A 25610-nucleotide genomic window follows, 5' to 3' on the forward strand; every position below is an offset into this window, starting at 1 on the left:
TTTTCTTCACAACCATTTATTACATTTACTTAGTCCATATAGAACTGTTTTTCCTGCAATGTAACAACTTTGGTGATCTTTTTTTATATTTAATTGTTTATTCTCTTTGTGTCTTTCATAAAAAATAACTTTTTTTAAAAAAAAGTTTTACATTTTGTATTAACATAAAAGAGATGGTAGTTATTCCATCACATATATATCTTAAAAGCTTGTTATGGAAATTACCTTCGCTGCATATATGTTGTTCCTTAAACCATGCAACAAATGAGATGTGTGAAAATATGTGACCAACATTATAAGGTATTAAAAATGGGCACTCAATAACCTCTGAAATATGTGACCAACATTATAAAGTATCAAAAAAGGGGCACTCAATAACCTCTGAAATATGTGACCAACATTATAAGGTATCAAAAAAGGGGCACTTAATAACCTCTGAAATATGTGACCAACATTATAAGGTATCAAAAAAGGGGCACTCAATAACCTCTGAGATATGTGACCAACATAATAAGGTATCAAAAAAGGGGCACTTAATAACCTCTGAAATATGTGACCAACATTATAAGGTATCAAAAAAGGGGCACTTGATAACCTCTGAAATATGTGACCAACATTATAAGGTATCAAAAAGGGCACTCAATAACCTCTGAAATATGTGACCAACATTATAAGTTGTTTTTTTTTAAAAGGAGGGCACTCAATCTCTGAAATATGTGACCAACATAAGGTATCAAAAAAGGGGCACTCAATAACCTCTGAAGATTATTTTCAAAATGTAAAATGACTATTCTGAAAATTATAATGAGCTCTGCATAAGCTTAGAACATTTTAGTCTAAGCTTTGACACATAACTTCATATTGAATAGAAAAATGCTAATTGTTTTGACTTTAACCTGTGAAGCTGGGTACAGCAGCATGATGCTTGTTATGCAACATGTTTGGTAATTACTGTCCAATTTATAAAATTACATAGAAAAGCAGACTCTTACATCTTCATAGACGTAGGGTAAATATGTTAACACATTTGGTTTCTGCAAATTATCTTTAATAGGAATGTGACTGAGCTTAAATCATGAACAAAATACATGTTAATTATCCATTGTATTCTCATTCTCACAAGTCTACATTCCCTGTAAGTGGTTCAGTGTGAAAAATATCTTTAGTTCTTTCTCATATATATATATAAACAAAACTGATTGTGAAAACATTACATTGTATTAGAGTAGGCTCATCTATGGGTTTGTCTGGAGCATACATGCTTTTGTCAAAATAAAAATAAAGTAAAAAAAAAATCTTATACATAAGTTTGGGGATAGTGCATAGTTAACTGTTAACTGCTTTCTCTTGTTCTTTTATAAATGGTGCAGAATAAAAATGTGTCCAGTAATTCTTTAAAAGACAGAAACTTTGCTTATTTGCCGACTTGAAGTTTTACTCCTCTCAAAGCTATATTTCATCCCATTCTCTTTTACCCCCTACCCCTTTCCTACTATACCCTTTCTTCCCATCCCCTTCCTTTTTTTAGATTCCTCGTAACCCTACTTTGTGCTTGTTGCTTCTTTTTTGCCTTTAAAAATTATTTTGTTTTTACTTGTTGGCAACAGTTGACATATTTGTGCATATGTGCATATAGATCTGTACAACATCTTGTGAAGATTTGGTCAACCCAATAAAAACCAATAAATATTACAACAACAAAAAATGTTTATAGTTGTGGCTGTGTCACTCTTTAAAAATTGTCATATAGTCACGTTAAGTTTATATTTTATAACATCGTAATACAAGATTTTCTTAAAATGTTTAGGATTTGTAATGATTGTTAGTCCAAGGTGAACTACCAATAACCGCTAAAGGAAATAGAAAGATAAAAGGTGGTTGCCCAAGGGCTCAAATCAGGAAATACAACTATGCTAGTATTAGGATCTCAAAGTATTTTCATATTTTGGATAGGTGATTACTGTTGTTGGAACATATGTAATATTAATAACTACAACTTAGTTTGATACATTTTTCTTATTAAAAAATAGAATATTGCCAAAAAAAGGATATTGCTACTATCAGATTATTAGATTTCTTCATGTTGGAAAGTTGGATTCTAGTATCACTAAGAATAATTAACATATGTACAATTTAGGAAACAAGGGTCAGATTACAAGTAGAGCGGTATTTAATGCTCCCTCTCGCGTGCATAAGCTTTTTGCGCACGTGTGGTAGCAAGCGTAATATAAGTTGAAAGTAAAAAGTTTTCACTTACGCGCTAACCTGATGCACACAAAAAGGCGAAGTTAGAATATCCGATCGGGTTAATGTATTCCCCCAAAAAACACCCTACTTGTGCGCAAACCCGATCGCATATTCTCAAGTGCGAAAACCCAACATAAAAATATTGATATTTCACATTCCAATGTTAGCAGAATATGTTCCATTAATTCCGAAATACATATTTCTACATATATCTGATGGTATTTTGCTATAATATATATCTTTACCTATATATATATATATATATATATATATATATATATATATATATATATATATATATATATATATATATATATATATATGTGCTTCTACATGTTTTCATCTACTTGACTGCAAAGGGCTCCATTGCACTTATATATATGTCAACATATGTCTTTATATGTGTATATATGTATGTAAATACATATATACACATATAAATACATATATACATATATAAATACATATATACACATATAAATACATATATACATATATAAATACATATATACACATATAAATACATAAATACATATGTACACACATATAAATATATATATATATATTTACATATACAACATATTTAGACATTTTTCATGTATCTCAACGTTAAAGTCCTTTGCCTGCCTTTTTTATTCTAACACCTGGGAACCCATATCTTTGAGACCTATAGGGGCCTATTTATTATGTGTCTGTCTGACATGAAACGATCAGCGGATCATGTCCGACAGACATTGCTGAATGCGAAGAGTAATACGCTCTCCGCATTCAGCACTGCACCAGCAGCTCTTGTGAACTGCTGGTGCAACGCAGCCCCCTGCAGATTCGCGGCCAATCGGCCGCTAGCAGAGGGATGTCAATCAACCTGATTGTATTTGATCGGGTTGAATTGCGGTGATGTCTGTCCGCCTCCTCAGAGCAGGCGGACAGGTTATGGAGCAGCGGTCTTTATGTGGAAGCATTTACAGTAAATACACAGCATAACACTTTATTAAATATGAATATTATTATTATTAGTATTATATATACATACATCTTTAGATGTTAAAGTCCTTTGCCTGCCTTTTTTTCTAACTTTTTTGTGCAATATTTTCTTTTAATCATTTTTATTAGATAGTTATTATGAGTGTAACTACTTTGTAATGTATTGTTTACGTGTTTTGTGACACTTTTTTGTTTCGTGAAACAGAGCTCAGAGGACGCAGTAATCATTCTAGCGTAAAACGCAACTGCGCTCGTGTTTACTTTCAACTTGTAATATGTGCAGTAAACCGGTGTGTGCAAACAGCCACGAAAAAACCCTTTTCCCCCTTGTGTAACTGTTAAAGCGCCATTCGTAATCTGGCCCTTAATATGGTTGTGGGATTGTGTTTAAAGCTGGTGTCCATATATCCCTCAGGGCATCAGTGTTGTTTTGAATTTTCCAAAGTTTTTGAAAACCCCTAAGTGAATGCCCTTTCTGTAGTGAGAAAGGAATGCTTGTTATTGTATTGAAGATGCACTCGAATTCAGAAGTAGCTCTTCTTCAGCAGTTTACAGCAGATAATTGGATGTTAACCAGCCAGAGGCAGCTAAAGCTTTAGGCCAAGTAGGTCACAGCGCAGGGCCTCGCAGTTTCAAGCACCTCTTACCTCAACCCAAAGCCTCAGAATTTCAGGCCTATTTTCTCTGTTCTTCCCTTAAAAGGATATGAAAAGCAAAACATTCATTTAATGATTCAGGTAGAGCATACAATTTTAAACAATTTTTCAATTTGCTTTTAGTATTAAATTTGCTTTGTTCTCTTTGTACTCTTTGTGTTGAAGGAGCAGCAACTATTGGGAGCTAGCTGAACATATCTGATGAGCCAAAGAGAAAAGGCATTGCTGCTCCTGAGCCTACCTAGGTATTATTTTCAACGAAGGATACCAAGAAAATTAAGCAAATTAGATAATAGAAGTAAACTGTGGTTTAAAATGCCATGCTCTATCTGATTCATGAAGGAAAAGGGGTGGGGTTCGCATCCCTTTACTTTTTCAGTTGACAGAGAAGAAACACAGAATAGAATTGCAAACCAGTGTCATAAAACCTCTCTTACAGCAAAACGTTGTGCAGTTCCTACTAATTTTAAGTGCACTGGGTAAAAGACTCACTCTGGGTAGGTCAGTAGAAGAGTTATAGAAGTACTAGGGCACATAATCCGGCAGAGTAATACATATTATTGTATTTGGTTTGGTTTGAGTGCCTTTGGCATAGGTAGTGAGGACTAACCAAATATAAGTACATATTACTCATTATTATTTTGCTGCTTGCATCACAGCGTTTCATGTACATTACATACTATGCCTAGGGCCTTACTATTTCTAGAGCTGCCTCTGAAACTAAATTAGCAAGTAGTCTAACCCTGAATGCGAACTGATATCATAATGTTCCTGACAAGAACAAATTTCACTAGTCATGACAGCCAGTTCTGTTACTTGACCTTCTGTAGCTACCTAAGTTCTAATGGATTTTTTTAAAGGTCAACTTCTCTTTTAAACTCTTGACTACTATTCTGAAAGGACTTTAATAAATGCCTCTAATTAAGTTTGCCACATTGGCCATGTTTACCAAGACTGCTAAAGGACATCTTCAAGCAGTACAATTCATGTGGTTTTAGCAGCATTATTCAAGTTCCTCCCTCAAGCATGTGTAACTTATACATTTCCAAGTAAACAAGGCCAAGGTGGCAGCCCTACTTTTATCACTAGACACTTCCATGCTACATTTATAGAAATATATAATCTGCTACATTTTGTAGTTAAGACTTAACCACATTACTCCAATAAGCATCAGCAGAAGATGTAACCCTATGGGTTCTATTATGGTTTTAGCAATATTTTAACCTGTTTCTAGGTTTGCTGATTAACAAGTTACCTCTTCTACACCATATACTACAAGGTTCAATTTGGTCTGTGCCGTGATCAAATGTGCAACTTCAGACACTACCTTCAAAGGACTTAGACTTGGTCCAAATAGATTGTAGCATATTAAATGCATCACAGTTGTATGGTAAATGTACTTATGCAAACTCAAATAAAGCCTACATTATACTTACTTTGTGGGCTCACATCTAATAGTAGGGAATATTTAGATCATTGCATGTGCACAAATCTGTGTAATGCTAGTACTTTAAGTGTAAGCAATGTGGTGCTCTCACCTCTACAGTGTCTGGGGATGAAGCTACCTCCACCGTTGTGTCTGGAACATCTTCATCATGGAAAGTTGTGCGTTTGTAATCAGACATCTGTGGATAAAAGAAAGAAAGTAGCCAATATTTGTGCACAGTTGTGGGATATCTATTTATGTACCCCGTGTGTATTTATTTTGTACATAAAACTCACCAGAATAAATTATGTTTTAAACTGCTAACTCCATCCCCCAAAACAACATCATCAAGCTAACCCTATATGCTCCCTCCCTGACCTTCTGGCTCAAATTAATCTTATTTGTACCCCCATAGATTTCCCACTACAAGTTAAGCATTACAGTGATCCCACAACCCCCAGCAAAGGTTAATCTTAACTGCAACCCATCCTTTCCTCCATGCAAGTTAACCCTAATTGTGCCACCCCAGTCTAAGTAAACCCCATCCCCTTCTAAGAATAACCAAGCTCAATGTATCTCCATAAAATTAACCCCTACTCTAAAATTATCACTTCAAAATTAACACCTGCACTAAAAATATCCCCCTAAAATGACCTACCATAAAAGTATGCCCTTAAAAACTTACACCAACCCCAAAATAAACCCTCTACCTAAAATGACTCCCAAAAATTAAACCTAACACTAAATAAATTCCCTACTATAAATTTAAGTAAAAATATACCCCAAAATTAACCCTTCCTTAAATTAGTCCCCTTCTAAAATGATCCCCTTAAAATAGCCCCTACCCCTAATATGAACCCCCCCAACAATTAACCTGCATCTTAATTATATACCCCTAAAATGACCCACTACTCTTAAATATAACCCCTGTAAACTGACTCTTAGGGGTCGATTTATGAAGCAGCAGATGCTGCTTCCGACCCACTCTGCTTCAGTTCCGCCTGAAGCTAAAGTTAAGAAGCAGCGGTCCTAAGACCGCTACTCCTTAATTCGTCTGCCACCTCTGAGGTGGCGGACAGCAATCAGCCCGATTAAATACGATCGGGTTGATTGACACCCCCTGCTAGCGGCCAATTGGCCGCAAATCTGCAGGGCGCGGTATTGCACCAGCAGTTCACAAGAACTGCTGCTGCAATGATAAATGCCGACAGAGTATGCTGTCGGCAATTATCGATGTGAGGCGGACATGATTTGCTATAATATGTCTGTCCGCACCATGATAAATGTATCCCTTACTGTTAAATATATCTTTCATCTGTGTTATAAATTAACTTTAGCATCCCCTCCTCAGCAAGCAGCCCCATCAATGCAAATCCACCATCTTAACCCCCTTATGAACTAAAGATAGCACGGTTCTCCATAATTAGTATCGCTGAACAGTGCTACCATTAGCGTGCAACGTAATATTACAAGTCCATGGTAAATCCCATTTACCAGAGATAGGTTAGCCCGGCTGACATTGCTCTAGCGCAACCTATACTTTCAATGGATATCCACCTCTAAAATTATTGCGGAACAGCGCTAACATTAGCGTGCAACATAATATTACAAGTCCATGGTAGGACTATGTTAATATGAGTGTAACTGTACTTTGTAATGTATTTTTGAAGTGTTTTGTGCAACTTTTCTGTTTCGGGAAAACAGTGAACCACAGCTCTGAGATCGCAGTAAGGAATGAAACAAAGGAGCGATTGAGCTAGCGCAATTGCGATTAAGCTCCACTTGTAATATCAGCTCAATGAAAATGGCTCCCAAAACACGATTGCGCTAGTTAAAAACCGTTTGCATCTCACTTGTAATCTAGTCATTTTGTATGCAGACCCTTTTAATTAACTGATTAATATTTTAACGCATTTAGTGAAAAAATACCTTAATATCAATTTAAGCCGCATATCCTTTTGGTACGTTCTCATTATATACATAGTCTTATACACTATGGGCTCTATTTAACAAGCTCCGTATGGAGCTTGATGGCCCCTGTTTCTGGCGAGTCAGACTCTGAGCAGGGGGACACACATCGCCACAATACAACCCGATCGAGTACGATCAGGTTGACTGACACCCGCCTGCTGGCGGCCCATTGGTCGCGAGTCTGCAGGGGGCGGCGTTGCACCAGCAGCTCTTTTGAGCTGCTGGTGCAATGCTGAATACGGCGAGCGTATTGCTCGCCGTATTCAGCGAGGTCTGGCGGACCTGATCCGCAGTGTCGGATCAGGTCCGCCAGACCTTGATAAATATGCCCCAATATGGCTAAACATATGTGGACACCCCTACTATTATATATATACACACACACATATGCACACAGTACTTAGGTAATTGAATAAGATGAAGAAAAAATCCTCTTTACACTTTCGCTATTGTGCATTTTATTGTGCATATTACAGTTGGGTATAGCCTTACAGCCTGATATTGATACATTTTTAAGACAAAAGGACAATTTTTAACATCTTGGTGGTGTACATTTTGCCCCAGCCTTAGATTAAGAATCTGTATGTAAACAATGCATTTTCTCAAATAAAAGATTAGAGGCACAGTCAAAATTAAATTTTCATTATTCAGATAGAACATTCAATTTTAAACAACTTTCCAATTTACTTCCATTAACAAAATGTGCACAGTCTTTTTATATTTAACATTTATGAGTCACTGAGCATGTGTGATTGGCTTATAGCTGTCACATGGTACGTATATGCATTTGTGATTGGCTGATGCCTTTCAAATGATACAGGGGGAGTGGAAATAAACATAACTTTTAAAATTGTCAGAAAAAAAAATCTACTGCTCATTTAAAGTTCATACTAAGGGGCCGATTTATCATGGCCCGAATGGGGCCAAATACCCTTGTTTCCGAGCGACTCTTTAGGCTCGCTGGAAACAGGAGTTAAGAAGCAGCGGTCTTAAGACTGCTGCTCATTAACTCGTACACCACCTCTGAGGCGCAGGACAGCAATCCGCCCAATCGTATCGGGTTGATTGACACCCCCTGCTAGCGGCCGATTGACCGCAAATCTGCAGGGGGCAGCATTGCACAAGCAGCTCACCAGTATGCTGTTTGCATTTATCGATGTCTGGCGGACATGATCGCTACAGCAGGTCATGTCCGCCAGACAAATAATAAATCGGCCCTAAGTGCTACTGCATTGTCTTTTTGTCATGTATTTGTTTATTATGCAAATATACTGTGTTTACTGGTCTTTTATACTTTCATGATTCAGTTAGAGCATGCAATTTTAAGCAACTTCCAATTTACATCTATTACATACTTTGATTTATTATCTTGGTATCCTTTGTTGAAGAGTATACCTAGGTAGGTTCAGGACTAGCAATACACTACTGAGAGCTAGCTGTTTATTGGTGGCTGCACAAATATGCATCCTGTCATTGGCTGATCCAAGGTATTCAGCTAGCTTCCAGTAGTATTGCTGCAGCTTAGCCTACTCTTAAAATTCAGAATGTCCTTGATGCAGATTTGCTAATGAAACAAGGAGTCAGTTGATGCATGTACACTAAGCAATAAGCATGAAATTCAAGCACGTTTATGGAACATATATACCAATCATCTTGTTAGGCAAGTCTCAGACTGGCACCAGGTGAGTGCAGATGGCAATAAACTGGGATTAAAATATGTTGCCCACAGGTAAAAGTTTAATCATTTTATAATAAGAATGATTGTAATTAGTCACTAGTATATCCATTTAAATCAGCATTTAAAATGTTAGCATCCAACATAATCCTCATGGTTTCAGTGTAAATTGGATGGGATCCAGCAACAAGCACACGGGTCTGAAAATTATATATATATATATATATATATATATATATATATATATATATATATATATATATATATATATATATATATATATATATATATTCCTACAAGAAGTGCACTCTCACTTTAAAACACATATGCCAGGGGGAAACCCTAGAATGTGCTTGCCTTTTGCTTCATCACACACATTATATATATATATATATATATATATATATATATATATATATATATATATATATATATATATATATATATATATATATATACACATACATACACACACACACACATATGTTTTTATATATACAGGTAGAAAAACGTTTATCCAAACTGCTTGGGACCGGAAAAGGTTTGGATTTCGGAATAGTTTGGACTGTAATATTTGTATCTGTAAAATGGAACAGTTTGGAGAGGGGATAGAATCAAGTTTAAACAATATTATGTAATTTAGGCAATATTTACTTGTCATAATTCAGCTTATACATGCAATTTTATATCATTTGTAATACTTTTGTATACATAGTACCCTCTGAAAGATAGTACAGTACTGTAACCAGAAAGGTAATATTTGTTGTTTTAAATAAATATAGACTATTATTTGCATTTTAAGCACATAAAAACCAAACTGAAGACACAGGCAGAGAAGATTGTGACTTACAGGCAGGGAAATATAGTAATGTTTGATTTTTTTTTTTTTTTTTAATTATTTTTTTACATAAATAAATAAAAAGTTTGGATTTCAGAATAAGTTTGGATTTTGGAATTCCAAGCATACACATATTCCTCCTTTTCTCCTAATCTTCAATTCATCCACCTTTTATTTTGTCCATTTACCTTCCCGTTGTAGGTCTTTGTGGTACATCATGAACATTATCACAAGTCTGAGGTGTCTGGCCTCTGTGTAAGTGACAGATGTAATCTGTACTCTGCACCTCATTATAGATAAACTGATGTACACAATTCCCTAACATGGTCCTCAGGAAGATCCTGACAGTGCAGAATTCAAAGGAATGACACATAGGTTACACAGAATAATGTATATATTTGTAACATGACTACTCGGTTTAGTTTCCTTTCAAAAGGATGCATTTTAATACACCCTTACCTTTAAATTACTATCAGTTGCGGACAGTTTATTTTCCAAGTCACAGCACGTTAAAGGGACATATTACTCAAATATTATTTTTTGTGTGTGAAAGAGCAGCAGTTTAACACATTTTATTTTTTTTTATCTTTTTGCATGAAAAAAAGTAATAGCTGTTTAAAGTGAAACTATTAAGAAGAGCATGTTTGTGTACATCTGAGTCCTGTGACTCTTTTGCTCACTGGCTGACAGTGAGCGCTCCAATTGAAAAAAACAAAACTTTTAGTCAGAAAAGGAATATGCAGTTTTAAAAAAAAAGCACCATAATACAATCTTGAAATATTATCTTTTTAAAAGAGCAGAGAAAAATGTTATCCTGTCCATTTAAATGATCAGTAAACTCAAAAGATAATTACCTCACAAAATAAAAATAAATTAAATTATTTCATTATGCATAGTAAAGATTTTCCAGAGTGCTTTCATTATTTTTTTTGCCTGTTTGTTTTATTGTAATTTAAATTTGAAAACTGTAGTTTTCCACTCATCCATTGCTCCATGTGAAGCTGGAGTGCATTATATGGAATTAAGAACCCTAACCCTTGTACAAGCTGAACAATGATAGCTTGATATTTACAGGTGTTCATTTATATAGTTTAATGGGCCACAGCAAAGGCTTTAAAAGGACAGTCAACACTAAAATTGTTATTGTTTAAAAATATAGATAACGCCTTTACTACCCATCCCCCAGCTTTGCACAACCAACTTTGTTATATTAATATACTTTATAACATTTAAACCTCTAAATTTCTGCCTGTTTCTAAGCCATTACAGTCAGACTCTTATCACATGCTTTTTTATTAGTTTTTCACAACAGGGGAGTGCTAGTTCATGTGAGCCATATAGATAACATTGTGATCACGCCTGTGGCTTGTGGCAGACACTGCATTAATTGGCTAAAATGCAAGTCAATAGATAATAACTTAAAGTCATGTGATCAGGGGCTGTCAGAAGATGCTTATATACAAGGTAATCACAGAGGTAAAAAGTATAATAATATAACTGTGTTGGTTATGCAAAACTGGAGAATGGGTAATAAAGGGGATTATCTATCTTTTAAAACAATAAAACTTCTGGTGTAGACTGTCCCTTTAAGATAAACATACTCAAATGATTTTTATGGGGTGTAGTCCAGAGCTGCAAAACAATGCAATATTTTTAACAAAATAAAAGGGTAAATGATTTTGAGACATTTTTTTGTATGCAGATATTTTATAATGCAGTTGTTAATTTCTGATGCATGCATAAAAAAAATTATAATGTCCCTTTAATAAAATTTTATAAAAATTACAGTTTCAAATTCCTGGCCTCGATATTCAAAGCATAAACAGACCGTCAGGAAACTGCTTCACTGGCCTCGCAGTCCGACAGCCTGTTGAGATATTCTAAGAAAAGGGGCATGTTGAGCAATGCCGCTCATCTGCATTTTGCAGCGGCAGAGGGGGCCCTATTTGAAGTGGGCCAATACAGCATAGACAGTGCAGTGCGCTTACTAAAACTAAAATTAGTTTCCGTGTAGGCACATTTCAATAAACCTTTTTGATCCACTATGAGACCAAGCGTTTTTTCTTCCTCATCTCACATTTCAAATATTGCTGTGGTGATCTAAGTTTTACTACACCTACTCTAACTAGCTCAGGCAATGTAGTATTGACAGCTGATAGCTGGCGAGACAAACATAGACACTACCCTCCATGCAGCCTACATTTGGCTGATTCGAACATATCAATGTGGTTTAGATGTGTCCAAATCAAAAGGACAGACTACTCCCAATCAGTGGAGGCTCCTCCATTTGAGCACTCCCGCACGTGAACGCCCAAAGAAAAGGGAAAAAAAAGAAAGAAAATACTTTTTTTTGGCTAAATAAATATAATTTCTCCTATTGGATAAATTATATTTATTCAGCCAAACATTTTCTAGTCTATACTGTCAATTTTTATTAAAAAAAAAAAACCTTTTATATACCTCTATATTTCTCTACCGCACGTGCGGTAGAGAAGTATAGCCTGCCATATCCATTCGTATATTTTTCCTATGTGCCTGCAGCGCCGCCCATAACTCAGCCTATACCTTTCTTAATCGCACAATGTTTAGTGTGCGGGTTGGGCTATTTGTATGGGCGGCCAGCAGGGGGAGCACTTTTTTCAAGTTTTCTTCTTTTTTTTTGCTGGCTGTGATGATTGACTGCACAAGCCAGACACAAGCCAGACAGGAACAGGAAGCACATCCAATGGGTGATCTGGGGATAGTAAGCCCATGCTGCAGCCTGCAGGAGTATCTAGAGTCCCACTGCATAAGAGCTGCATGACCCGGGGACGGTGGTGTTACAGGCAGCATTGAGAAGGTAATACCTTACTTACACTGTGTCGTTATAGGCTCTATCTCTACCATGACACCATCCAGAAAGAGGAGTCCCGTTGCTGCCAATTCTATATTTTCCTTGCTTGCTGTGATCATGGATGATTGATCCATGATCACAGCAAGCAAGGAAAATATAGAATTAGCAGCAACGGGACTCCTCTTTCTGCAGCCAGCTTGCAGTTGTGACTCGTGGGCTCCATAAAAAGAGGTATTTTTTCTAAAGCAGACAGGCAAATCAGGCTTTATTAGCTCAATAGTTCACTCAGAAAATAAATCACTGATTTATTTTCTGAGTGAACTATTGAGCTAATAAAGCATGATTTGCCTGTCTGCTTTAGAAAAAATACCTCTTTTTATGGAGCCCAACACACACACACACAACGCGCAGCTTGGCAGAGAGAAACAGAATTAATTATACACAGAGATACAGAATAAAATATATATATATATATTCACTAGAAATATGTATGACAAGTTCCCTTTATTTTTATTTTTTTAAATAAAAGTGGGACTAGTGTGTGTATATACTGTATGTATATATATATATATATATATATATATATATATATGTGTGTGTATTTATATATATTGGAGAGCAATCTGAGGGTTGGGGCTTTATTTCAATGGGGTGAGGTCAGGGGCGGGGCCAAGTGCACCTCCATCTTCATAATTCACCAGCCGCCACTTCTCCCACTAGCACACCCAGCTAACTCCCCCTGACCACCTACACCTACGTCCCGCCTAACCTACACACCCCAGGAACGCCTAGCTAAGACCTCAATACCACTTCCTGGGACTCAGCACCGGAGCCCTGCTTTGCTACTTCTTAAAAGGGGTGCTGATCGAGCAGCTTGCAGGGGATCAAGTCGCCATTTTAGTATGTTGTCGGCTATTTCATGAGGCACCTAGGGATACCACTTGTTTGGGGGGCACTACCTTTTGGAAAGAATGGGGGACTGGATTTGAAGGGTCCCCCCATACTCTCAGAAGGTAGCAAGGATGAAGAGGGCATTGGCATTGAAGAAGATTGTGGAGCAGACGCAGCAGAAGAGGCGCCAAAGTCCACCACCACAAAGATGTGCCCCCGAAGCCAGTAGCCAGTTATAGTAAGATTTTGTTATTTTGTGGGTTGGTGGGTTACTTGTATGGTAGAGGGGGATTTATGTTATTGAAAAAATTAAAGGACCAGTCAACACATTAGATTTGCATAATCAACAAATGCAAGATAACAAGACAATGCAATAGCACTTAGTCTGAACTTCAAATGAGTAGTAGATTTGTTTATAACAAATTTCAAAGTTATGTATATTTCCACTCCCCTTGTACCATGTGATAGCAATCAGCCAATCACAAATGCATATACGTATAGTCTGTGAATTCTTGCACATGCTCAGTAGGATCTGGTGACTCAAAAATTGTAAATATTAAAGACTGTGCACATTTTTTTTACTGGAAGTAAATTAGAAAGTTGTTTAAAATTACATGCTGTATCTGAATCATGAAAATGTAATTTAACCTGAGTGTCCCTTTAACAAAGGAAATAGAGATGCCAAATACGGAAACCCTAAACGTCTAGGATAAAACACACATACCGGTAATATAACAAAAAGGAGAAGGAATAAACCGAGACATTATTCTGCAAAATCACACCTTTAATCTACAATAAGAAAATAACAGTAAAATGAATTCTGGTTCCCCCTCATAACAGGACTAGAAGATAAAAACCCGTTATATATAGAAATTACTGTGGTGCACCACTGTGCTCAGTCTGTTTAAAAGTTTGTCTGCAAGCAATTGTTTAAAAAGACAGTGGGCAAATATTAGCGTAATTGCAATGTAAAGTGCAGGAGAGTAGGCAAAAATTAGCGTAATATTGTCCAAAGACAATATGGAGCTTCTACCCCTCACTTAAAGGGACAGTAAAGTCCAAAAAAACTTTCATGATTCAAATATGGCATGTAATTTTAAACAACTTTCCAATTTACATTTATCACCAATTTTGCTTTGTTCTCTTGGTATTCTTATTTGAAAGCTAAACCTAGGAGGTTCATATGCTAATTTCTTAAACCTTGAAGGCCGCCTCTGCAGTTGACAGTTTTTTACCACTAGAGGGCGTTAGTTCATGTGTTTCATATAGATAACATTGAGCTCATGCATGTGAATTTACCGAGGAGTGAGCACTGATTGGCTAAAATGCAAGTCTGTCAAAAGAACTGAAATAAGGGGGCAGTCTCCATAGGCATAGATAAAAGGTAATCACAGAGGAAAAACATGTATTATTATAACTGTGTTGGTTATGCAAAACTGGGTAATGGGTTATTAAGGCATTATCTATCTTTTAAAACAACAAACATTCTGGTGTTGACTGTCCCTTTAAGGCAAGTCAAAACACACTCACGGGAAAGGAGGAGCACATTAAATGTATCAACAGGCGGACCGCCGTTAGAGCGTCCTCCAACACCACCTGTCAGCACAAATACCTGTATCCCTTACGTCGCTGCTCCTCTTTCATTAGTAAAAATCGTTTGAGTGTGACGCCACAGGGGTTCAGAATTCCTATGGGATCCCCAAGAATGAAGTCTGCACCGTAACCATAAAAGTATATTGGAAAGTTTGTTTAAAATTGCATGCCCTATCTGAATCATGAAAGTTTAATTTTGACTAGACTGTCCCTTTTAACTTTTCATACACTATAACTGGGAGCCTTGCACATTGACTTTATGCTTTCTCAATATTTGCAGCAATACCTGGAAAAAAAAAACACTTTGAAATTGTTATTTAAGTTTTGTTTTGATTTGTTTAATTTAGTTTATTAGTTATATTGAAAATGCTGAGAAATGCAGATGATGTTTCCTACTGAACTTATCTAGCACTTACAGATAATTTACAATAAGGATGTAGCTAATGTAATTACATTTTATTTTGAGTCATTTATTGCTTTCAATTAGGATGGTTATTTCCTTGGAACAGATATTGTTCTTAAAGTACAAATTACCTTAGGAGTTCAAATTTTGTTACATAACTCTATTCTCTTGTAAATGAGTATTGTGTTTCTATATATGGAATATCTTTGAACATCTTAACTTGCCTACTCAAGATTTGTGTTATATGCCTGTGTTTCGCAATAAAAAGAATTTGAAAACTAAATAAATAAAAAAATAAAATAAATGCTGCTGCTCGATGCATACTTAAATACACTTTTGAAACAGCTATACTTTTTATTAGAACTTTTTTTTGCTAAAACATATATTACAAAAATGCTTCTATTCAAAACTAAAAGGCATCCATATGGATTCCAATTTTGCCTGGAATGTCCCTTTAAGTCAAACAGTACCCATTATTCAAACATACATGCAATAAGTAAAAATTCAAATACATATACATACAAACATATACATTAGTGGAAATTAACAGGGCAAAATTGGTCAACAAAAATAATGACTGCACTCAGCTAATCTAATAGCAGTACTGCTTGCCGGAAATGATCTAAATTACAAACCAAAGCTCATTTTTCAAATAAAATAATATTTAGGAATCCCCATATAGGATAATAATATATATAACAAAATGATTTCCCCTAATGTTGAATATGGAATTTCAGGAAAATAAGGGCATAAAGGGCAACCTTTGTATCCAAAATCCTAGTTATAGGGCAAAGTATTAATTTCAACACTAACATCTGTCTTAGCACTATAAGGGGACTATAACCAGGACCGTCTTTAACACAGGGCAAAAGGGGCAGCTGCCCTGGGCCCAGTCTCTGTTGAGGGGCCCAAGAGTCCTAAAAAAAAAAAAAAATTTTTTTTTTTTTATTGTTCATACCAGACTGCTGATGTGACATGGGGAACACACACATTCAGTCCTAATACTGTCACAGTCAAAAGTACTCTGCTTATATTTTTTTTAAAAAACTGTGCCAGACCGTGCCGGTGTCATGTGACATGCCAAGCTAGTGCTATGTGCTGTTTTAGATGTGCACTGTGCAGCACTGAATGCAAAGCCCTAACTCGGCATCCAGCCATTTCCCACTGCATCAGAAAAGGTCCTATTGGGGTTACCACTGTTACCAGGTAACTGCTCTGGTGGTGGGGATTGTTTCTGGGTAGGGCTGACTGTAGGCGCATGCAGCAGAAAGCTGGAGCGGCAGGCACATGAGGATTTGACCATCTGTGCAGCTGCATACACTGCTCTCTTCAGTCTTGAGGCTGTGTGACTCATCTCACACTGTATCCATGCAGCCTTGGACAGACAGCATCCAGTCTACTGGTCCCCTTAGCCCTGCTCTTTCTGCTGTGGCCCTAAGATCAACTAACTGAAGTTTGTTAGGAGAATAGTGCTTTGTAGAAAGGTGTCAGTGGGAAGAATAAGTGAGTGCACACACGCCCCTCCCCATGCAGCATTGTCTAGTTCAGGGTGAGAGGGAACTTGTTCCTAGCAAAGAAGCAACATGTGCTGGTGTGGCTGATGTATAGCGTCATGCTGATACTTCACACATTAATGTAAGGTTTATTTTTATAGTTTTTATTTTCTCTCTATCTCAGATTTTACAGCTTCCCATAGTAGTTCTGCTGTTCCAGTCAGTAAACTTATATTTGTCTGCACCTCCATGCTTCCTCCTTTACTTTGCTTTGCTCCTGTTGGCTGCCCTAAATCTCTTTAACCAGCTAACCTCACACCAGAATCACATTCAAAAGAATATTAAATGAATCCACAGTGGAGGAATTTATATATTTATTTACTTATTAGTACTGCTTAGGTCCAGTTTCACATATTGCATTTTTTTTTTTTTTAAATGATTAGCCCAGCAGTGGATGATCCACTGCTGGGCTAATAATAATAAAAAAAAATTGATTTAGTTGTTTTTTGGGATGTTGGGGTGGAGATCAAAATTGCATGGGGTGGGGGGCCAAGAAAATTTTTGCCCAGGGTCCAATCAATATTAAAGACGGCCCTGACTATAACATAAAGCCATGTGTTCAATCAAATTGCATTAATACAAACAGTACTCATCATGCAAAGCGAATAGAATATTTAAATATGAGAAATAACAAGAGTGAACCACTAGGCTTTCTGCTATGAGAAAGACACCTATAGGCATTGGTGCTAGGTTGCAAAATACTGTAACAAAGATATATATACTATATTACAATGTGATATAACAAAGAGCAGCCTTAGTTAACTGTTAAACAATATAAAGTTTACTGCCTTCGATATATTATCCAGCTTGTAGCCTTCATAGTGAAAAGCGTTGATCATAGCAACATTACTGAAGTAAACCATATCAATTAACTCCCAGACATTTAGGAGTAATTCCTAATGTAAATTTGATGTTCAGCCAATTCCCCTTCTAATGTTGCAAGCTAGAAAAACTGCAAGTATGCTCTCATAATTAATCAGTCTCAGGTCCACGGAGGCATAGAAATCCTGAATACCTGAATTTCCTGTTAAAGGGACATGAAAACCAAAAGTTTTCTTTCATAATTCAGAGAGAGCAGGGGTCATCAATTATGGACCTCCAGAGGTTTTGGGACTACAGTTTCAATGATACTCAGCCAGCTAAAATGCTGTCTTAAGCATAATGGGAAATGTATTTCCAAAACCTCTGGAGGTCCACAATTGATGACCCCTGAGATAGAACATACAATTTTAAACAACTTTCCAATTTACTTCTATTATCTAATTTGCTTCCTCTTGGTATCCTTTGTTGAAAAGCATACCTATATAGGCTCAGAAGCTTGGACCTAGCTGCAGATTAGTGGCTAAACTTGTATGCCCATTTTCATTGGCTTACAAATGTGTTCAGCTAGCTTCCAGGAGTGCATTGCTGTTTATTTAATAAAAGATACCAAGAGAATGAAGCAAAATTTATAACAGAAGTAAAATGGAAAGAAGTTGTTTAAAAATGTATAATCTGAATCATGAAAGAAAAAAAAATTGGGTTTCATATCCCTTTAAGAAGAGGGGGACCCTACAATAAGGAACAAGGTGGAGACACTAGAATGTTCAAATCCTCCAGATGGATGGGAAACTTGGAGCTGCCTGGGTAAGTGAGTATATATCACTTGGGATAGCACACTTTTCATCCTCCAGGAGTAACAACCAGTGTGGGCATGGGGAACCGGCTCCTGTAAAAATTGGGATCCTGGTCTGAAAAGGAACATTGATGATATGCTCTAGGGGAGATAAGACGTCTCCATCTGTAGAGTGTTCCATCTCCTGAAAACTTCCAAGGCTCTCAAATGCGGCAAAACCAACAGACATAGGACTGTCAGCTGCACTACTCATAGACTCAAATTTCTGCAAACGACAAATTGCTGCTGGAGTTTTTTCAAGCTGGAGACAAGCAATACCGTGGCCTGCTTCTTCAACATCTCTGATGCAAACATATCATTGTCAAAAGGTAATTGCAACCTCTGTATATATTATATGTCAGGTCGCGATTTCTGTTATCAGAAGGAAGAGGGCCAACGTCAAAGCACCGTCAAATTACAAGCTCAAGCTGGTAATGTGCTCCACTAGTAACACACAAACTTGCTTCCTAAATTCTTTCTCAGTTAGTACCATGATTTCTGAGGTAGATGTATAGCACAAGTAAATACAGCGTATAAGCTGCTACTTCTAAAGCTTACTGTTACAGGCCTCTCCTTGTGAGGGTTGCCGTAGGCCTCAATACTCCGGATCGGTTATTTGGTGTAGGAATAAGCACAATCTGACAGCTGAAGACTCAGCACAATCTATAGGTTCCAGAACTCTTGATGGCTTCACAAACTGCAGATAATTGGCAAGTTCTTGACATTCCAAACACAGCAACCAATGCTCATACCATTCAAGGTGCTGCCCAGAGACACGCCCCCTTTGTCATTAATTTATCAATATTGCACAAGCAGATAATAGAATACCATAGATCTTGCAAAATAGCTATGTTATAAATCTGTCACTTTTACTTTAAAAATGTAAGTTTCTCATTCCTAAGGTATATTTTCGGTCAGATTTATAACCTTTAATTTCAGGATTTTTGTTTTAATCACTCTGCTTAGACAAAAGTGGCAGAACTCAACATAGCAGGCCTCAGTTATAGATATTGTGACATTCTGACCTCTTTGTGGCTCTCTGGAACAAAAACAGTGGGCACTGCTAGTAAAAGAAAACCAAAGTATGTTTGTAAAACACCTTTTTATGACATTTTTCAAGGAAAAAAATATTGCACCCTTTGGAACATTGTTTTTCTCTCTTTCACTTAGTTTTATGTTATAATTGCAGATCCTATATTGAGCTCACAGCCATTTTTGTTTATATTAAACTTTATTCAACTCATCTTTTGAAATCTGCTATCACAAACTGCCATAACAAGAAAGCTAAAATAAAATTTCCTTTCAACCTCAAGGGGTTACCATTTATTCTTGGGATGTTCCTGTATTAACCTTGGATTCATTATTATATTGTTTCCTCCCACGCCTCTTCCTTGAAAAAAGAAACCCTGATTTGGCTAGCGTCCTCATAATGTAAACCCTCCATTGTTGCAATTCTGTGAGCCTTTTCTAATGTGAATTTAAAAGAAATTATGCCCACCATGAATCTGTCTAACAAGAAATTTTTAAAGGGACATGAAATACCTCATTTTTCTTCATGATATACAATTTAAAAAAAAAACTTTCCAATGTACTTCTATTATCAAACTTGCTTCATTCTCTTGTTATTCTTTCTTGAAGAGATATCTAGATAGGTTATGTGCACATGACAGGAGCAATACATGGCCGGCTGCCATCTAGTGCTTTTGCTAATGTATAAAATTGTTGCAAAGCAGCTGCAGAAACGTGCACCCTCCTAAACTTCCGTCCTACTTTTCAACAAAGGATAACAAGAAAATGAAGAAAAATTGATAATAGAAGAAAATTGGAAGCACTATCTGAATCAAGATTTTTTTTTTTTTTTAGTTTTATGTCCCAGCTACAAAATACTATGGTCTAGTTTCCAATGTTGTTGCAAACTGTTTAAACTGGGGACAACATGAAACATCTCTTAAGACTTTAATGGAGATACTCGTTGTTACCTTCAGTTTACAACAAAATGGGAACTGGGCCTAAGTCTTTCATTACATGATTTCCCTTCCATAAATATTACCCATTTTTGTATAGAAAAAACAGTGATGTTAAAGTGAACAGTTAGAAATGCTTACCTAGTTTCTGAAAAATCCCAGACCCTATCCTGTGAAACTCAGAGCAGAATAAGTGCTACACATTATAGACTAAGGCCTAGTTTATATTGCAAACTGGTGGTAAAAATAAATCTCTTTAGACCTTAATGCTGATACTTGTTACCACCTGTTTATACAGCTTACAGCAGCAATAGACATTAGGCCTAAATGGCAAACAGGTTGCATTATACACAAAAGTAAAAAGAAAAAAAAATCTGGTATAGTCAATATCTTCCTTCTGCAAAGAGCATATGGTCACATGGGATTTCAGTAAAAGAAATTAAGTGATAGGAATGGTAAAATTGCCATATGATATAATTTATAAACATTTATTATTTTCCTCCATTCTTTCTCTCCACCCTACTCTCTCTCTCTCATGTGCTTTCCCTCTTTTCCTTATTTATCTCTTCCATGTTTCTTACACTAGCACTCTGTCTTATCTTCCTTATCATATTGCCACTTCCTCTTCACCTATGTTGCCCTCTTGACATTCCTTAAAGGGACAGTATACTGTAAAATAGTTTTTCCCTTAATGTGTTTACAATTGCTTTTTTACCAACTGCAGAGTAAAAAATGTATGAAAATTAACTTTTTAAGGCTTATTTGTGTATATTAAAGCTCTGATTTTGTGATTTGAAGCCACAACCTAATAAAATGGGTTGAGCTTGTAGGTATAATCAGATCTCATTACTGTATCACATTGTGCACATATACCTGCTTCTTTATCTTATATCTGTCCTTAAAACAATCACCAGTACTTTGAGAGAACAATGAAAAATCAACATTGTATTACCTTATCTCTGCTATGCCGACTGGGAGTGTAATTTCTTCTGCTGGCTGTGTTTACAAAGCTTATCTATAGCTGGTACGCACGGCCACAAACTTTCAGAATAGGTGGGGATACCACATGCTAAATCAACAATTTCAAATGCCAATATAAGGGTAAAGGAGCTACTTGTAAATAATTTAATACACTCCAGCAGGTAAAGTGGATCATTGGGAACAAATTAAAAGGGAGAACATTTTTGAGTAAACTGTCCCTTTAAAGGGACACTGAACCCAATTTTTTTCTTTTGTGATTCATATAGAGCATGCAATTTTAAGCAACTTTCTAATTTACTCCTATTATCAATTTTTCTTCGTTCTCTTGCTATCTTTATTTGAAAAAGAAGGCATCTGAGCTTTTTTTTTATTCAGAACTCTGGACAGCACTTTTTTATTGGTGGATGAATTTATCCACCAATTAGCAAGAACAACCCAGGTTGTTCACCAAACTTAGGCCGGCATCTAAACTTACATTCTTGCATTTCAAATAAAGATACCAAGAGAATGAAGAAAAGTTGATAATAGGAGTAAATTAGAAAGTTGCTTAAAATTTCATGCTCTATCTGAATCACAAAAGAAAAAAATTGGGTTCAGTGTCCCTTTAACATTTTCACACATTTGATTTTTTGTTGTTGGTATCAACCCATTCCACTATAAATATATATAAAATATAAAAATGTTGTTAATATTTTTGAAGAATTTGGGAGATAGGATTCAATCAAAAGTTCATAATCGAATGAAGAATTCATAAATTGTAGAAATCTTGTATGAGAATCTTTTTTCTTCTAATTATATAGCTTGTAGTTTAAGTGGTTAACCATTCTTTTAAGGTCTTTTTTCTATCCAGTATTCTGACTTAACTTTTAACTTTATTATTATTAGCATTTTGTTTTTTTCACAAATACTTAATTTAATATCTATCTTTGTTAAGCCTCAACTGTCATTTACATGCCCATTATTCTAGTATATTCTCCCACTGCAGGAATATCCTGTTCTGATTTAATTATCTTGCATAATTTAATATTGTTAGCCATGAATAATATATCAGTCCTACTTGCAGATCTTTAATAGATATAATATAAAGAAACTAACCCAATATGTATACCTAAGTAGATTTACTAGTTACTTTCATTATTTTTCTAATCAGTTTTTAATCAGTGTTTAGTCAATATGTCATTTTAATTTGGAAAAAAAAAATCTTCCATATGGAAGTTTATCAAAAGTCATTTTAAAAACCCAACCAAATCACATAGACAAAATTTCACACATTTACTTCCTTTTAGAAAATAATTATGGAAATAAGAATGAATCTAGTCTAAGAATTAACAGACTTATAGGTAAAAAAAAAAAGGTGTTCATCGCTATTCTGCTGAAAATGGATTAATCATTCTACTAGCTTGTAAGGCAACACATAGGTTATTTTTATTTATTTTAATATGTATGTGACTAATAAAGATGTACATGGTAGTCTGGAACAGTGTTTCTCAACTCCAGATCTCAGATTACTCCAACGGGCCAGATTTTCATGACATCTGAACAGGTGAACTAATCAGTTGATGGGAGAGAGCAAGTTAGTAACCATGGTTACCGATCAGCTGATTATTTCACCTGTACTCTAGTACAGATAGAAGCAGCAAAGACTTTAGAGCATGGAATTATAAACAGCTTTCCAATTTACTTCTATTATCTAATTTGCTTTGTTCTCTTGGTATCCAGTGCCAACTGATTGTCCAACCCTCCCTAGCATCTTCTAAATACCCTTGAAATGTATGTATACTTCTTATTGTGCTTACAGGACTATGGCAAATGTGGTGCTTCCAGACTGAATAGCTTTCATGTCAAATTGATAAAAAATATTATATGGAACTACATAACCATGGGCATCCTCAGGAAGTTTCAAGGGGGTAAAATGCACCCAACAAAATTAAACCAATGGCACTAAACAGCACTGGATATAAAGAGCAAAATTCCAGGGGGGCGTTTGCTCCTCTTGACCGCCCCACTGCTGGGCTGGACTGTCATATAATGCATTCTATATGTATAAATTTCTTGCATTAAAGGGACAAGAAACCCACATTTTTTCTTTCATGATTCAGATAGAGAATACAATTTTAAACAACATTATTATTTAATTATGTTATCTAATTTACTTCAGTTAGGTATACTTTGTTGAAGAAATAGCAATACACATGGGCGAGCCAATAACACGAGGTATCCATGTGCAGCCACCAATCAGCAGCTCCTCAGCCTACTTAGAGATGCTTTTCAACAAAGGATGTCAAGAAAATGAAGCAAATTAGATAATAAAAGTAAACTGGAAAGTTAATTAACATGGCATGCTCTTTTTAAATCATGAAAAATAAAAATTGGGTTTCATGTACCTTTAATATCAACAGCAATGTAACAGTTTTTAGCAGTGTCAGGTGCTACTGTGTTAAAACTTACGGTTCCTTTTCAGACAGCCCTATTAGTCTCTAAAGAGAAGCAATGTATATAGAGCCTGATGATATAAAGCCCCCACTCTGGCAAAATGACCTTATACATCTTGACAGTATTATGAGGCTCTGTAACCAGTTTTAGAAAGTTACATTTTACTTTGAGAGCTATAACACTATACAGGATTCTGGGTTTTAAGGAGAGACAACTACATTACAATGTAATGCTCAAAAAAGAACCCCATCAGTGGAAATACTATTAGTACAGCAGGTGCGGTGGCCCCGGGGCCCATAGCAGCCAGTTTATACATAGGAGTGTGCAGAATGTGTACAATCCTAATGCAGGGGTGCAATTTGTTAGTGCAGTTTTGTCTGTCTATCTATTTTCTCTATCCTCAAAATTGCACCAGGGCCCTCTGGTAACTAGGTCTACCACTGAAGAACCCTAAAGATGTTGCATAATTTCTCTCCATGATGGTGAATTTGATCATCAGGACCACTGACATGGAAGTGTTTATCATTCACTTTAATGTAAAACTGCTTTTAAAATTTGCTCACGTTTTGAAAAAATGACATTTAAAACAACAGTATCTGGTCAGACATATCTGTTTGTGTGTGTTTTTATTTTTTAAAGAAAAAAAAAGGCTCCAAGGCACATATCTGATATGGTTTCACCAAAGCCATTAAACGTTTGGCGCTATTTCCCAGCAGCTATTTGATATTAGGGGAAACCGAAGCTTTATTGTGCATGTACACAGTATCTCCTATATGCTATCAGCTACTCTGATATTGAGCAACACAGAGTATTCTCACAGAGAGTATACTGGGTTTGGAGACACAGATTAATTAATTGTATCGTTTCTACTTCCAGGGAAGGGAGTGACCATAAGTTGAATTCATAAGGAAGTTTAAAAGCTAAATATACAAAAATAAATATACAAATTTGTAATGACAGTTTTAAGTTTTAGAGAACAGAATATAAGTGATGCATTAAACAGAATGAATAATTTCCATATTTCTTTAATAAATCCAGCTCAGCATATGCCTGTATATTTTTAAAATGTACAATATATACATTCTCCATGTCCATTTGTTTCCATAGATCAGTAAATATGCTTTTGAATTTCATCATTAAAGCAAAAACACCTACTTCTGTCTAAACAAATTTCAAATGAGAAATCATTTTGCAAGATAAGTGATACTTATATATACCCCCAAGCACAGACATATATACTTGTATACTATTATTATGGTACTAAAAAAAGATGCAGAAGAGGGAAGTAAAGGAATATTATAGGATAAGAAACTGGGGTCAGAGTAAAAATAAAAAAAGTGGATGGTCATACTGTGGGTCGGATAATACTGGCATGAAGGTAAACAGCAGTGTATAAATCAATACATAGTACTGCATATGACATTTATGCTGGAGTCAATATATGTCAACGAATATCAGATGCTTTAGTGTCTAAATATATATTTTGGCATGGTATATTTAGCGTTATG

At 35.9% G+C, this 25610-nt stretch overlaps 1 protein-coding gene across 1 annotated transcript in view; it reads right to left on the bottom strand.

Moving 5' to 3' along the window:
• ECE2 (endothelin converting enzyme 2) overlaps nt 1-25610 on the bottom strand; it is a 282303-nt gene that overhangs the window by 256313 nt on the left and 380 nt on the right. Inside the window, exon 2 of the mRNA XM_053710343.1 lies at nt 5426-5512. Coding sequence (XP_053566318.1) covers nt 5426-5512 — 87 coding nt within the window. The remainder of the gene's footprint in view (nt 1-5425; nt 5513-25610) is intronic.

This window comes from Bombina bombina, chromosome 4, assembly GCF_027579735.1.
Source record: "Bombina bombina isolate aBomBom1 chromosome 4, aBomBom1.pri, whole genome shotgun sequence".
NCBI lineage: Eukaryota > Metazoa > Chordata > Amphibia > Anura > Bombinatoridae > Bombina > Bombina bombina.